The sequence below is a fragment of the Ranitomeya imitator genome, chromosome 9 (assembly GCF_032444005.1).
Source record: "Ranitomeya imitator isolate aRanImi1 chromosome 9, aRanImi1.pri, whole genome shotgun sequence".
NCBI classification, from domain to species: Eukaryota; Metazoa; Chordata; class Amphibia; order Anura; family Dendrobatidae; genus Ranitomeya; species Ranitomeya imitator.
Window position 1 is genome coordinate 77141907 of NC_091290.1, and position 16511 is coordinate 77158417.

The 16511-nt window shown below is 48.6% G+C and overlaps 1 protein-coding gene across 3 annotated transcripts in view; it reads left to right on the forward strand.

Annotated features, from left to right (window-relative positions):
- The first annotated feature begins 9327 nt into the window (after window positions 1–9327).
- The window catches only part of ARL14EP (ARF like GTPase 14 effector protein), a 29702-nt gene continuing 22518 nt past the window's right edge, over window positions 9328–16511 (forward strand). The window contains exons 1-2 of one of the 3 annotated variants that reach the window (XM_069740080.1): window positions 9328–9520; window positions 15905–16033. In XM_069740080.1, the coding sequence (XP_069596181.1) occupies window positions 9449–9520; window positions 15905–16033 (201 nt within the window). In that variant the 5' untranslated portion in view covers window positions 9328–9448. Of the gene's footprint in view, window positions 9521–10201; window positions 10352–15904; window positions 16034–16511 lie in introns of those variants that run through there. The other 2 variants (XM_069740078.1, XM_069740079.1) reach the window with 2 other exon arrangements.

The following is a 16511-nucleotide window of genomic DNA, read 5'->3' on the forward strand; positions in this document are numbered from 1 at the left end:
TCATAATTAAAAAGAGCTCCTAAAGCTGAAACCTGGACCTTTAGAGTGCTTACGGAGAGTCCTAATTCCAAACCTCTTTGTAGAAATTCCAACACTGGAAATATAGGAACTTCAGATGAAAGTTGTGCAGTATGGAATTGAAGAAATTTTCTCCAAATTCTAACATAAATTCTAGTAGTTGAAGGTTTTCTACTCTTCATAAGAGTGTTAATTAACCCACTAGAAAACCCCCTTATACTTAGTAACTGCCTCTCAAACTCCAGGCAGTCAGGTTCATGCCCTTTGCCTGAGGATGGAGGAATGGTCCCTGAGAGAGCAAGTCCTTGGACTGAGGCAGAATCCATGGGTCTGACACTGACATCGCCCTCAGCCATGAGAACCATGGCCTTTTGGGCCAGAATGGGGCTATTAACAGAACTCTTGCGCCTTCCTCCCTTATTTTTCTTATTACTATAGGTAATAGATTCCATGGGGGGAAAGCATAGGCCAGGTCGAATGTCCATGGTACCTGGAGGGCATCGAGTATGTCCGGCTTGTCCTCCCTGCATAGAGAGGCAAACCTCCTGACCTGACGGTTGGCTCTTGTGGAAAACAAGTCTATTTGAGGAACACCCCATCGAGCTGTTATTAATCTGAAAATCTTCCTGTTCAGCATCCATTCTTCCTGATGAAGAGTGTGACGGCTGAGGAAATCGGCATGAAAATTGTCTATGCCCCTGATGTGCACTGCTGACAAGGATAGCAGATGACCTTCGGCCAACTCCATGATGTCTGAAGCCACTTCTCTGAGTTTGTCCGACCTTGTACCTCCTTGATGGTTCAGATAAGCCACCGCAGTGGTGTTGTCGGAGAATACTCGTGTGAGAGCCGCTGAGCTGAGGAAGAAAGTGAAGTAGGGAGTAGTATATAGCCCTCAACTCTTTGACATTTGAGGAATTATTAAGTTCTGAACTGGACCAAAGACCCTGGACCCACTGATCCTGAAAATGTGCCCCCCAGCCTTCAGGACTAGCGTCTGTGGTCACTATACTAGAAGGGGTGATTACCCATAGAACCCCTCTCGAAAGATTTTTTCGATTCAACCACCACATAAGGGAGTGTACTACTTCTGACGTTAGGAAAACTGTTCTATCCAGACATCCTCTATTTTTAATGTCCTCATCCAATACAAATTTTTGTAGATGCCTAGTATGGAACTGCGCCCACTGGACCGCAGGAATGCACGATGTTAGAGAACCTAGTAGTGACATGACATTCCTTAATGACATACTACGCTTTCTGATCGCTAAGGACACTTTATCGAATATGGAAGTTTTCTTATCCTCAGGAAGCTTGCAAATCTGGTCAACTGAATCTAGAAGGAGCCCAAGGAATTTCTGACACGTTACTGGCTGGAGTCTAGATTTTTCCCAATTAACCAGCCAGCCCAGGTTTTGTAAGGATGACACTACCTCCTGTAACCTCTGCTCACACTGTAGGGAGTTCTTACCTACAATCAATAGGTCATCCAAATACGGAATGACCAAGGTATCTTTTACCCGTAAAAAGGACATTACTTCCGCTAGCAATTTAGTAAAAACCCTTGGGGCCATAGATAAACCGAAGGGCATTGCCCGGTATTGTAGATGACGAATTTGCCCTTCTATACAAACTGCTACCCGAAGAAATTGCTGATGTAAATGGTGTATAGGAATATGGTAATAAGCATCTTTAAGATCCAATACTACCATGTAACAGTTTGGAAATAGATTTTTTATGGCCGAACGTATGGATTCCATTTTAAATGTTTTGGGTCTTATAAAGAAGTTCAGTTTTCTCAAGTTAATTATAGTTCTGAAAGAGCCATCAGGCTTACTAATCAGAAATAAGGGAGAGTAAAATCCCCTCCCTATCTGGGAAGATGGAACCTCTACCAGGACTTGTTTGAGTAAGAGGGATTTAACTTCGGTTTCAAGTGCCTCTTGTTGAGGCCTGGATCTTAAGGTGGTAAGGAGGAAGGAGTCCGGAGGCCTTCTAATAAAGTCTAATGTGAGGCCTGAAGATATTAAATCAATGGCCCATGGATTAACCGTTATGTCTTTACACTGCTTACTAAATTGTTTTAGTCTTCCTCCCACCGGTGAAATATAATCAGCGGAATTTATCTGCTGGCTTGAAGGGGCGCTTATTGAACAAATTTCCTTTTTGTTTGAAATCTTTGTTATTCCATCGGTCCCTGAAGCCTCCCTTCCTTCCGAATGGTGGCTTCTTGAACGCCCTTCTGTAAGAAGGAATAAAGGGATTAGGGAACCCCTTCTTCCTTTCACCTGCCTTAGTGAGAATTTCGTCTAAGACCGTTCCAAAGAGGTACTCACCCTGGCAGGGTATAGTACACAATTTAGCCCTGGACTGGGCATCCCCTTTCCAATTCTTTAACCATAAAGCGCGCCGTGCCGTATTAGTGAGGCTGGCTGTTCTGGCTGCTAGGCGGAGAGAGTCTATAGAGGCATCAGAAATGAAGGCTGCCGCCCCCTTAATCAAAGGAATAGAGGCACGTAGTTTCTCCCTAGATACACCACTCTTAATATTTTGGTCTAACTGCTCCAGCCAGACCAGCATAGATCTACTAGTGGACGTGGCTGAGATCGCCGGTTTAAATGCCGTGACACAAGCTTCCCATGACCTTTTAAGCAGAGCGTCTGATTTTCTATCCATGGGGTCAGGCAAGGAGCCCGCATCCTCTACGGGTAAGGAGGATCGGCGAGAAGTTGATGCTACAGCCGCATCCACTTTAGGAATTTTAGACCAAACTGCCAAGTCCTCATCATCAAAGGGGTACCGCCTCTTACATGATACCGGTACAAAGCCCTTCTGTCCTTTAGCCCATTCTTTTTTAACAAGGTCTTTAATGGCCTGATTCACAGGGAATACTTGGCCCTTTCGCTGCGATAAACCTGCGAACATGATGTCCTCTGGTGTCTGGGGATCTTTAGACTCTGACACCCCCATTGTTCCTCTTACAGCTTTAACCAAATTATTTACATTGTCTGTAGGAAAACAGACATAATCTTCCTCCTCCGAGGAATCCAATCTCTGAGAGATGTCTGAGTCCACCTCTCCACTTTCTGCTGATGTGTCGGCTATAGGTGAAAGAGTCCTTCTACTTCTCCTTTCCATATTAACCGCCGGACTACTCAACGACTGAAGCTCTACCCGGATCATGAGACGTATGTCTTTCATCCTGACCGAACTCTCCTGCTGTAAAGTGTTATCAATGCAATGTTGACATAGCTCCTTAATATATGAGTCAGGTAGGGGCTCATTACATATCTTACACTGCTTATATTTAGATTTTGACATCCGCTTAGCCTACAAAAAAGACACAAGCAGAGGAGACTACTGTAAGAGATATGAAGCTATATATACACTTATCCGGAAAATAAAATATATACCGGCTGCAGAGTTGTCTGGTCGGCCTGGGGTTTGGAACGGGACGATTTTTTCCCTGATTTATCCGTGGAATCACTCATTTTTGAGTGTCCACTGATTTTCTTATTAGCATCACCACTAGGCAGGATTACGACCTCCAGTGGGCGCTCAATATCTTCCTGAGACGACATGGTGCGCACAGTGCCATGTGTCTTCAGCCTTATATAGTGCCGTTCTTACAAGGGATACACGCCCCCATCTTTCCTCCCCCCTTTTTTTTTTTACCTGACCAACTTTATTGGCCCTCTCCACCGCTGTTGAGCGCCAAGGCGTCCATGCCAGCACGCTCAGCTGACCCCGCATACCCGGAAGTTCCTCTTTACATCCGGGTACGCTGACCATACAGCGCCTGCATGTGCGCTCGCGCGTCTTCCTTCTATGCTGCAGAGGAAGAGAAGCTACTGCTACCGCGGCCGTTCATGCCCCACTGTGGCCGGAGGGTAAGCGCTTTCCATAGCGACACTTATTTGATGTGCCGACGGGGATTCTTTAGGCGGTGGAGCAAAAACCAACGGTCTCCCAACAGGGAGACTGTTGTGATCCCGGCATGCTGCTGATGTATCCAGATGAGGGGGGAACCAACAGGAACACCCGTCTCTGACGCTCGCTCTGGGGCCCCTGTCGCTCAACAGAGACGTACAGGCTGTGTTCCAGGCAAGATTTCCCTCTTCTTAGCTGCAGAGATTCTCTCTGAGGGTTTCCTCCTTGGGAACAGGAAACCAACTGAGGAGCGAGGGGGGGCCGCCCCTTTTATCTCTCTGTAGGTTTCCTGTTCCTAGGGGCGGATCCCCTCTCTCTAGTGGGTGCTGTCGTGGCGAATAGAAAACAGAGAATGCGCTGAAGCAAGATCCATAGAACCAGACTGTGCCATGTGGAGGGGCTCATAAAAGTATTTTTGGGGCTATGCAGAGGGGTATGGGGACTTACAGTCATGTCCGAAAGTGTTGGCACCATTTAAATTGTTCCAGAAAATGAAGTATTTCTGCCATAAAATTATTGCAATTACACATATTTTGTTATACACGTTTCTTCCCTTTGTGTGCATTGGAACAACACAAATAAAACAGTAAAAAATAGCAAACTAGACATAATTTCACACAAAACCCACAAAATGGGCAGGACAAAATTGTTGGCACCCTCAAATTAATATTTGGTTGTACACACTGTGGAATAAATAACTGCAACCAATCGCTCCCAATAACCATCAACACGCTTCTTACACCTCTCAACTGGAATTTTCGCCCTCTCTTCTTTAGCAAACTGCTACAGGTCTCCCATATTTGAAGAGTGCCTTCTCCCAGCAGAAATTTTAAGATCTATTCACATATGTTCAATAGGATTTAGATCTGGATTCATTGCTGTCACTTCAGAACTTTCCAGCACTTTGTTTCAATCCATTTCTGGGTGTTTCTTGAAGTATTTTTGGGGACATTGTCCTGCTGGAAGACACATGACCTAGGACGCAAACCCTTTGGTAATTTTCAGATTTCATGTTGCTTTGCACACAGTCAAGTGGCAGCAAAACAACCCCAAAATATATTTGAACCTCCACCATATTTGACTGTAGGTACTGTGTTCTTCTCATTGTTGGCATCATTCCAGTTTCGCCAAACAGGTAGAATGATGTGCTCTACCAAAAAGCTCCATATTGGTCTCAACTGTCCACAAGATGCTTTCCCAAATGGATTTTGGCTTATTCAAGTACATTTTTGCCCAACTGCAGTCTATCTTTTTTATATCTCTGTGTCAGCAGTGGGGTTTTCCTGTGTCTCATGACATAGTGTTTCATTTCATTCAAATGTCAACAGATAGTTCAGAACGCTGACACTGATGCATCCTGAGCCTGCAGGACAGCTTGCAATTCTTTGAATCTTGATTAGGGTTGTTTCTCCACCATCTGGACCATCCTGCATTGCAACTCTTCAGCAATTTTTCTCTGCTGTCCAATGACATAAACATGTGAATAATAAAACATGTATAATTGCAATAATTTTCTGGGAGAAGATACTTCATTTTCTGGAACAATTTCAAGGATGCCGACATCCTGCTCTCATTCTCCTGCACATGACAGATGCGCACATTATACGGGTGAAATTTCTCTTGCGGAAACTAGCGTCTCCGCAAGAGAAATTAACATGCTGCTGTCTCAAGAGATGCGCTACATGTCCGTCTCTGCGGGCCTCTGTAGACACATAGCATACATAGGATTTCTTGAAATTCCATGCACTATGCTGTAAGGGTGTGTGCACTTGATCAGTAATCGTTGCGGGTTGGATGTTGCGTATTTATACAGTGTCAAACCCGCAGCGGCAGATGTTACATGATGGACATACCGCACATGTCTCCAGACTGCAGCATGGTTATTTATCGTGCAGTGACATGAGTCTCCACAAGAGAAATGTCACTCGTACAATGGATCTGACGCTGTGAATCTGCGCGGGTTAGTGATCACATGCGGACTCACCTGCGTTCAATAGACGGCAGCGCTTTGCAGTGAATATGCGCTGTGTCCATACGCTGCGGACTCCCAGATGGTGTGCACACGGCCTTATAGCTGGTCACTGCCATTACTAATCTATGCAGACACCATCACTGTAAGGCTGGGGTCACGCTACAGCGTAATACGGACGAGTGCTAAGCGATAAAAAAAAATCACGTAGCACTCGGACCAATGTTAATCTATGGGGCAGCTCCCATCATCTGTTTTTTTCTCGCCCGTATTACGCTTGCAAGTGAAATAGCAGCATGCTGCGATTGTCCAATGCAAGTCTATAGGTGCGAGAAAGAAAATCGGATTACACACGGACCATCAGTGTGACTTGTGAGAAATTCATTGGGCAGGTGCCAGGATATTGGCTCAGCCATTATTTGCTCATTTTGCAAGTGTGTGAGAAAATCTCACCATACGGGTGACACACGGATACTTTTTTGAGAAATAACCGCATCCTGGCATTGCACACATTGCAGCCTTAGGCTGGAGTCACACTCAATGTATAAAAAAATCTGTCCGATTTTGTCTGCCGAGAATCGCACAAATGTTCTCTGTATGGTGATCCGTTTCTCATCCGTGTGCAATGCCAGGATGCGGTTATTTCTCAAAAAAGTATCCGTGTGTCATCCGTATGGTGAGATTTTCTCGCACACTTGCAAAATGAGCAAATAATGGCTGGGCCTCTCCTGTCACCTGCCCAATGCCTGATGATGGTCCGTGTGCTGTGCGATTTTTTTCTCGCACCCATAGACTTGCATTGGCGATTCTCTGCCGAGATACGCGGACAATCGCAGCATGCTGCTACTTCACTTGCAAGTGTAATACGGACGAGAAAAAAACAGATGATGGGAGCTGCCCCATAGATTAACATTGGTCCGAGTGCTACGTGATTTTCTATCGCTTAGCGCTCGTCCGTATTACGCTGAGTGTGACTCCAGCCTAAATATGAGGGTTTAATCCGTAACACCCAGCTGCATCAAATCCTGACCACGCGACCTGTGACTGACACTCCCTCCGTTCACGCGACCTGTGACTGACGCTCCCTCCGTTCACGCGACCTGTGACTGACGCTCCCTCCGTTCACTCGACCTGTGACTGACGCTCCCTCCGTTCACGCGACCTGTGACTGACGCTCCCTCCGTTCACGCGACCTGTGACTGACGCTCCCTCCGATCACGTGACCTGTGACTGACGCTCCCTCCGTTCACGCGACCTGTGACTGACGCTCCCTCCGTTCACACGACCTGTGACTGACGCTCCCTCCGTTCACACGACCTGTGACTGACGCTCCCTCCGTTCACACGACCTGTGACTGACGCTCCCTCCGTTCACACGACCTGTGACTGACGCTCCCTCCGTTCACTCGACCTGTGACTGACGCTCCCTCCGTTCACTCGACCTGTGACTGACGCTCCCTCCGTTCACGCGACCTGTGACTGACGCTCCCTCCGTTCACGCGACCTGTGACTGACGCTCCCTCCGATCACGTGACCTGTGACTGACGCTCCCTCCGTTCACGCGACCTGTGACTGACGCTCCCTCCGTTCACACGACCTGTGACTGACGCTCCCTCCGTTCACACGACCTGTGACTGACGCTCCCTCCGTTCACACGACCTGTGACTGACGCTCCCTCCGTTCACTCGACCTGTGACTGACGCTCCCTCCGTTCACTCGACCTGTGACTGACGCTCCCTCCGTTCACGCGACCTGTGACTGACGCTCCCTCCGTTCACACGACCTGTGACTGACGCTCCCTCCGTTCACACGACCTGTGACTGACGCTCCCTCCGTTCACATGACCTGTGACTGACGCTCCCTCCGTTCACGCGACCTGTGACTGACGCTCCCTCCGTTCACTCGACCTGTGACTGACGCTCCCTCCGTTCACGCGACCTGTGACTGACGCTCCCTCCGTTCACACGACCTGTGACTGACGCTCCCTCCGTTCACACGACCTGTGACTGACGCTCCCTCCGTTCACGCGACCTGTGACTGACGCTCCCTCCGTTCACACGACCTGTGACTGACGCTCCCTCCGTTCACACGACCTGTGACTGACGCTCCCTCCGTTCACTCGACCTGTGACTGACGCTCCCTCCGTTCACACGACCTGTGACTGACGCTCCCTCCGTTCACACGACCTGTGACTGACGCTCCCTCCGTTCACGCGACCTGTGACTGACGCTCCCTCCGTTCACACGACCTGTGACTGACGCTCCCTCCGTTCACACGACCTGTGACTGACGCTCCCTCCGTTCACACGACCTGTGACTGACGCTCCCTCCGTTCACGCGACCTGTGACTGACGCTCCCTCCGTTCACGCGACCTGTGACTGACGCTCCCTCCGTTCACTCGACCTGTGACTGACGCTCCCTCCGTTCACACGACCTGTGACTGACGCTCCCTCCGTTCACACGACCTGTGACTGACGCTCCCTCCGTTCACACGACCTGTGACTGACGCTCCCTCCGTTCACACGACCTGTGACTGACGCTCCCTCCGTTCACGTGACCTGTGACTGATGCTCCCTCCGTTCACACGACCTGTGACTGATGCTCCCTCCGTTCACGCGACCTGTGACTGACGCTCCCTCCGTTCACACGACCTGTGACTGACGCTCCCTCCGTTCACGTGACCTGTGACTGACGCTCCCTCCGTTCACACGACCTGTGACTGATGCTCCCTCCGTTCACGCGACCTGTGACTGACGCTCCCTCCGTTCACACGACCTGTGACTGACGCTCCCTCCGTTCACACGACCTGTGACTGACGCTCCCTCCGTTCACACGACCTGTGACTGACGCTCCCTCCGTTCACGCGACCTGTGACTGACGCTCCCTCCGTTCACACGACCTGTGACTGATGCTCCCTCCGTTCACACGACCTGTGACTGACGCTCCCTCCGTTCACACGACCTGTGACTGACGCTCCCTCCGTTCACACGACCTGTGACTGACGCTCCCTCCGTTCACGCGACCTGTGACTGACGCTCCCTCCGTTCACACGACCTGTGACTGATGCTCCCTCCGTTCACGCGACCTGTGACTGACGCTCCCTCCGTTCACACGACCTGTGACTGACGCTCCCTCCGTTCACGCGACCTGTGACTGACGCTCCCTCCGTTCACGCGACCTGTGACTGATGCTCCCTCCGTTCACACGACCTGTGACTGACGCTCCCTCCGTTCACACGACCTGTGACTGACGCTCCCTCCGTTCACACGACCTGTGACTGACGCTCCCTCCGTTCACGCGACCTGTGACTGACGCTCCCTCCGTTCACACGGGTCACGTCTTATGCAATACTTATTATTACGGGAAGCCAATGAAGCTTCTTACTGGACGCTTAGGATTGCCATGGAAACGCCTTAGCGCGGCTGGTAACCATAGAGAATGTGGAAGCACAAACCGTCTCGTCTACACCTCAGCGTTGAATCTATGGCCGCTTGTTTGGCAGCTGCGTCACGGGGAGGCGTGTCCCCTGTAAATGGCGGCAGCGCGGGACTCTGACGCCAGTAATACAGGGTCAGGGATGCCGAGCAAGAAGCCACAGGGGAAAGTAAGTGCGGCCGGGGGAGCGGGTGACACAGCGGCGGCCTGGACTGCAGCACGGCGGCGGGGCGTCAGCACGGAGACCCTGAGCGCCCGGGACCGCGGTGCGGGGCCATTACACCCGCGTCCACCTCCGCCTCCGCCATGTCCCTGCTCTGCCTCCTGCAATATGGCGGCCAGGCGGAGGCCTAGCACGGATTAACCCCTCACGAGCCGGCGCTGGTCATTCCTCCACCTTTCTCCTCATGTTATTGTTCCTTCCACAGACGTGAGGCGCTCGTAGTGTCTGTGCAGGATTAGCTGTAGTGATGACTGACGGCGGCCATACTATTGTGTGGTGGCTACATATCATCCCCCATTGTATAGCTGAGGGCTGTCTGACATTAAGGGAACCTGTCACCTCCAAAATGGAAGGTGAGGTAAGCCCACCGGCATCAGGGGCTTATGTTCAGCATTCTGGAATGCTGTATATACGCCCCCGATGTAACCTGAAAGATGAGAAAAAGAGGTTAGATTATACTGACCCAGGGGCGGTCCGATGGGTGTTGCTGTCCGGGCCTCCCATCTTCTTATGAGGACGTCCTCTTCTTGTCTTCACGCTGCGGCTCCGGTGCACTTTGACCTATTGAGGGCAGAGCAAAGTACTGCAGTGCGCAGGCGCTGGGCCTCTCTGACCTTTTCCGATAACTGCGCACTGCAGTACTTTGCTCTGCCCTCAATAGGTCAAAGTGCACCGGAGCCGCAGCGTGAAGACAAGAAGAGGACGTCCTCATAAGAAGATGGGAGGGCCCGGACCGTGATGCCCATCGGACCCGAACAGAATCGGGACCGCCCTTGGGTGAGTATAATCTAACCTCTTTTTCTTATCTTTCAGGATACATCAGGGGGCTTACAGAATGCTGTAGATAAGCCCCTGATGCTGGTGGGCTTAGCTCAACTTCGATTTTGGGGGTGACAGGTTCCCTTTAATTCTGCAGTAACATGGACCCAACAGTGCGATTCTCCTAATATTTATGGGTAGTTCTAAGGCGTAGCCTCAGTCGGCTCTGCATAATTACTGTGAGCCTTTTTAAGATGAAAGAAAATAGTTCACCTGTAAGGTCAGGGACCACCTGCTGGATTTACAGAAAAAAAAAGCAAAAACTGACCATTTTTCACTTAATGACAGGTTCTCTTGTTGTTTTATTTCCAAGTTTTTAATTTTTTTTTTAAGGGCTAATAGGATTTTTTTTTTCTTTTACGACAAACAGGTCCATTTCTTCCTGAGTTCGCCAATACCCTACGTGTAGTCGGAAAATATTTTTCAGGCACAGTGCAAAGTACAGAAGGCAAGGAAAGTCAGAATTTCCTGTTATGGTTTGCAGGTGCCATAACCCACTGTGAGAGCCCTTGAGGAGCCAGAACAGCAGAACCCCCATAAGGCTACTTTCACACTACCGTCGTTTGGCCAACGTCGCAATGCGTCATTTTGGAGAAAAAAACGCATCCTGCAAAGTTGCCCACAGGCTGCGTTTTTTTTCTCCGTAGACTTGCATTACGTATGGCCACACGTTGCATCCGTCGTGCAACGGATGCGTCGTGTTTTTAAGGTCCGTCGTGATGAAAAAACGTTCCATGTAACGTTTTTTCATCCATTGGAAGCGCCATTTCCAACTGCGCATGTGCGGCCGGAACTCCGCCCCCTCCTCCCCGTTCTGCAGAATGGGCAGTGGATGTGTCTGAAAACTGCATCTGCTGCCACTATTTGCACAATGTCCGTTGGAAATGTGAAAGAGGCCTAAGTAATGTCATTTTCCATGCTACACCTCTCAATGAATTCATCTACAGTGATCATATTGACACCACGGGTGTGTCACATAATTTTATACCATTGAGCAGTGAAGACAAAATAACTACAGTTTTACCACCAAAATTTCTTTTAGTCCCAGATTTTACATTTTCACACAAGAAGTGGGTAAGAATGGCACCAAAATGTGTCCCACAATTTCTACTGAATGTAGCAATACTCCTTGTGTGGCTACTTAGCCCTGCGGATAGACTCGGGAGGAACAGAGCGCTATTTTCTCCTGAAGCGCAGATTTTCCTAGAACGGTTTGTGGACTCCATATACAGAGCCCCTAATTGCTAGAAGAGCAGAATCCCCCCCTTAAGTGACCCCATTATGAAAATTATACCCCTTTAGGAATTTATCTGCAGGTGTAGTGCTGATTTTTGACTCCATGTTTGTTTTCCATAAACAAGCAGCAATACATGCTGCAGAGTGAAAATTGCAAACTGCCGTTGCAGTCACCGGTACATTATGCCCAGCCCATGCTTCTGGAGACAGGCACCTGTAAGTTGTGTGGGCTCACATCGCTTCAGAAATGCCAAATGTGGACACTATACATGGTTTATGTACATTGTGGGGCTCAGAAGGGCGGGGGCATTTGGATTTAGGAGCAGAGAATTTGCTGACTTTCTTTTGGCTGGAGAGGAACCATTTTGCTTCTCCAGAGCCTTTTGTACTACCAGTAACATGGAACCCCCCCTACATTACCATTAACCGATGACAAACCTGAATGAAGGCTTGCTGCTTCCCATCGTTAGCTAGAGCTGTCACTATTCTTTGTGACAGCAGACCTAGCGGGATGGGACTAGAAGTCCCATCGGAAGATACCTGCCAAACACACAGCCGCGCACACCTGCAGACCCCACAGATACACGCACATCTTCTCCGTTCACACATAGTCTCCGCCCACACTCTCTTCCTCCTGCCCTTGCAGCGTTTTTTGCACGCACATCCGCAGCAATCGGTGCAGAAACGCTGCAGATCCGCAAAAAGAATGCTGCGGAAAGTAAAACGCTGCAAATCTGCACGTTTTTTTCCGCAGCATGTGCACACCAATTCTAGACTTCCAATTGACTAACATTGGTGGTGCAATACACTGCGGATTTGATGCAATTCCTCGCATCCAAAAACACTGCGGAAACACATCAAAATCCGCAACGTGTGCACATAGCCTTATTGTTCGGGTCAGTACGATTACAGCTATACCTCATCTATATCATTTTTTTTGTCTTGGCACTTTTATACACAACAATAATTTTACATTGCTGTATTCTGAGCTTAAAGGGAACCTGTCACCCCGTTTTTTGAGATTGAGCTATAAATACTGTTAAATAGGGCCTGCGCTGTGCGTTACTATAGTGTATGTAGTGTACCCTGATTCCCCATGTATGCTGAGAAATACATTACCAAAGTCGCCTTTTTCGCCTGTCAATCAGGCTGGTCTGGTCAGGTGGGCGTGTTCACAGCGCTCTTTTCTTCCCCAGCTTTCCGTTGGTGGCGTAGTGGTGTGCGCATGTCCAGAGTTCCGACTTCCCTGCGCCCACGTGAAGACACAGCGCGCGATCTGCGCTGTAATCCCTTGCATCGGTGGGGGCGGCCATCTTCCTGGGGCCGCGCGTGCGCAGATGGAGTGCTCTGCTGCACGGGGCTTCAGGAAAATGGCCGCGGGATGCCGCGCGTGCGCATTAGAGATCGCGGCGGCCATTTTCCCAAAGCCGAGATGCAAACTCTGCTTTGGGAAAATGGCCGCCGCGATCTCTAATGCGCACGCGCGGCATCCCGCGGCCATTTTCCTGAAGCCCCGTGCAGCAGAGCACTCCATCTGCGCACGCGCGGCCCCAGGAAGATGGCCGTCCCCACCGATGCAAGGGATTACAGCGCAGATCGCGCGCTGTGTCTTCACGTGGGCGCAGGGAAGTCGGAACTCTGGACATGCGCACACCACTACACCACCAACGTAAAGCTGGGGAAGAAAAGAGCGCTGTGAACACGCCCACCTGACCAGACCAGCCTGATTGACAGGCGAAAACGGCGACTTTGGTAATGTATTTCTCAGCATACATGGGGAATCAGGGTACACTACATACACTATAGTAACACACAGCGCAGGCCCTATTTAACAGTATTTATAGCTCAATCTCAAAAAACGGGGTGACAGGTTCCCTTTAAACTTTTTTTTTTGCTCATGGCACTGTATGGTGGCTTGTTTTTGCGGGACAAGATAACATTTTCAGCGCTATCATGTTTCTTTACATCCATCTTTTTTATCATGTTTTATTCCACTTTTTGTTTGGCTGTCTGATAAAGCATTTGTCTTTTGCCTTGTTTTTTATTTTCTTTATGGTGTCTCAGTTTTATAGGTCGTTGCGGGCTTGTCTTTGCCAAACGTGTACTTTTATTATTTTTTTTCATTAAAATATTTATTTCTAGATACAATATCTTTGTTTTTTTTTTTGTTTTTTTTACTTTGTCCCACTATGGGACTATCATCATGTCATTGGGTCACCATGGCAACGATCAGGACCCCGCATCATGCCAGGAGGTGTCCGATTCAAGGGCAGAGGGGCTGTCAGCCCTCTGCCAGCTCCCAGAATGCTTGTTCGATTGCAGCATTTTGTGAGTTAGTGTCGGGAGCGGTGCGTAACGTCTCCTGCCACTTAGGCTACTTTCACACTAGCGTCGGTACGGGTCCGTCGCTATACGTCGGGCCAACGTACCGACGCACGTTATGAAATTTATGCACGATGTGGGCAGCGGATGCAGTTTTTCAACGCATCCACTGCCCAGTCTAAAGTCCGGAGTATGAGGGGGCGGAGATTCGGCCGCGCATGTGCGGTAGAAAATGGTGGACGTGATGGGCAAAAAAAAGTTCACTTGAACGTTTTTTTCGTGCCAACGGTCGGCCAAAACATGACGGATGCGATGTATGGCCATCCGTCGCTAATACAAATCTATGGGAAAAGATGCATCCTGCTGGCACATTTGCAGGATCCGTTTTTTTCCCAAAACGACGGATTGCAAAAAACGCAAGTGTGAAAGTAGCCTTAGCGCTGGGTGTCAGCTGTAAGAATCAGCTGACACATGGCTTCAATTGCCCGCACACAACCCATGTCCGTGGGCAAGCACAAAGACGTAATTAGTGATGAGCGAGTATACTCGTTACTTGAGATTTCCCAAGCTCTCTCGGGTGGTCTCTGAATATTTTGTTGTGCTCGGAGGTTTAGTTTGTTGATGCAGCTGCATGATTTGTGGCTGCTAGACAGCCTGAACACATGTCCCTGGTCAGATAGACCCAGGTCACATGGACGGATATTACATCTGATGCCAGAAAGGGGTTAAAGTGTTGTTCACAGCTTTGTCCTCCTTAGTGCAGCCCTTGCATGCCTCCCCTTACTGCATGACGATGGGGAGGTGGGTGTGTTCCTGATTGACAGATTGGGCCATCAAAAGAAAGGTCCCCTTATCTTGGCAGGTGGGTGCACAGGAATTGGCTAATTTATACTCCAAGTACCTTCATCTTCTCAAGTCTATGCTGTTCAGCAGTAGCGCAGTATACACTTCACATAGTCAATGTTTGCATACATATTGGTGCACACTATATGCTGCTGCTTTTGATGGGGGGGGTCGCAGCTGCTTGCGCCTGTCCACACAAAGTCCTCCGCAGCATCAGTGATGTGTAGGGGTACTGAGGCTGGCCAGATCTAGGGGTCTGCCAGCGTCCCAGCTGAGCTTCTAAGCACTTTCAAACTTATCTTGGAAATGGACCTTTCTTTTAGATTGGTAAATTGATAATTTTATTAGTTTTTTTTTTTTTTAAAGGAAACCCTTCTCTTGAGAATAAAAGGTGACTTTCAGTTTCTTGTCTTTACCAGCACTTTTTTTTTATTTAAGATGAGGCAACCCCTTTAAGGTTCCAAGGGTTCTTCATTTTTAGTAGTAGTTTGTCCACCATTTAAGAAATGTCTTTAAGTTATCCGTCTGTACCAGAATAGACTGAAAGCTGTTGTACATAGGCTGCAGTTGCTGAAGAACATCTTTATTATGCGGTGATTGGGATCTGGTCTCTGTATAACTGTCAGCTTTTGCCGTCCGAATATGATGTTTTATGCTAAAATGAGGTAGTTGGTGCCAATCGATACAGGATCCAGTCCTATGTGATGTGTGGACATTGGATGGGAGACCTGAACGTCTCCCCTAGCTGCTAACATCCGTGGCTTTTCGATTGATAAAACGACTTGGTGCAACATGGTCATTGTGGGATGACACGTGAGCTGGCTAAGCTAAAGGGCCACGGATGCTCACAGGTAGGAGGCAGTTCTCCGGGGTCCCGTCCATCTGCCACAGATTTCAGACCTGGCCACTAAAGTGAATTGTTTGGCTCCAACTCTAATTACAGCGTATGTGAGCAATAATGCACCTTCTGGGTAAAAATGGTGAGGCCTTAGCTGGCCTGTATTCTCCTGGGACATATACTGAGTAGGGGATTTTCAGCACACTCTGGTCATTGATAATGTATTCATGCAGCTTTATATACGGTATTTATTGGTTTATTCTTACATTTAGGGGCGAGCTGCCAAAGCCTTGAAGTCCCTGCAGTTTGCCAACCCAGGACGGCAGACTGAGTTTACACCAGAAACCAGCACGCGAGAGAAGAGACGACAGACCAAGACATCAGCGTCCGGGTCAGTTTGGGTCAGTGACTGAGCCGAATACTACAGTTCTGACCACTGTCACTTTATGTGGTAATAACTCTGGGATACTTTCATTGATTCTGACATTGTTTTCTCGTGACATATTGTACTTCATGATAGTGGTAACATTTCTTCAATATGACTTGCATTTATTTGTGAAAAAAAAAAAGGAATTTTGGCAAAAATTTAGAATGTTGCACTTTTCAAACTTTTTAATTTCTGTGCCCTTAAATCGGTTTTGTCACAAAATAGTTCATAAATAATATTTCTCATGTCTACTTTACATCAACACAATTTTGGAAACATAATTTATTTTTGTGAGGACATTTATTAGGTTGATCAGCCTTTTTTTTTTTTTAAGTAAATCTGAGGGGCACTATTATAAAATCTGCACCCCTTCAAGGTAAGTGAAATTGTTCAGCTCCCTCCTTATTCGGCAAGCTATAGCGCTTACTAAATAAGCTGCAGAGGGAAACCGG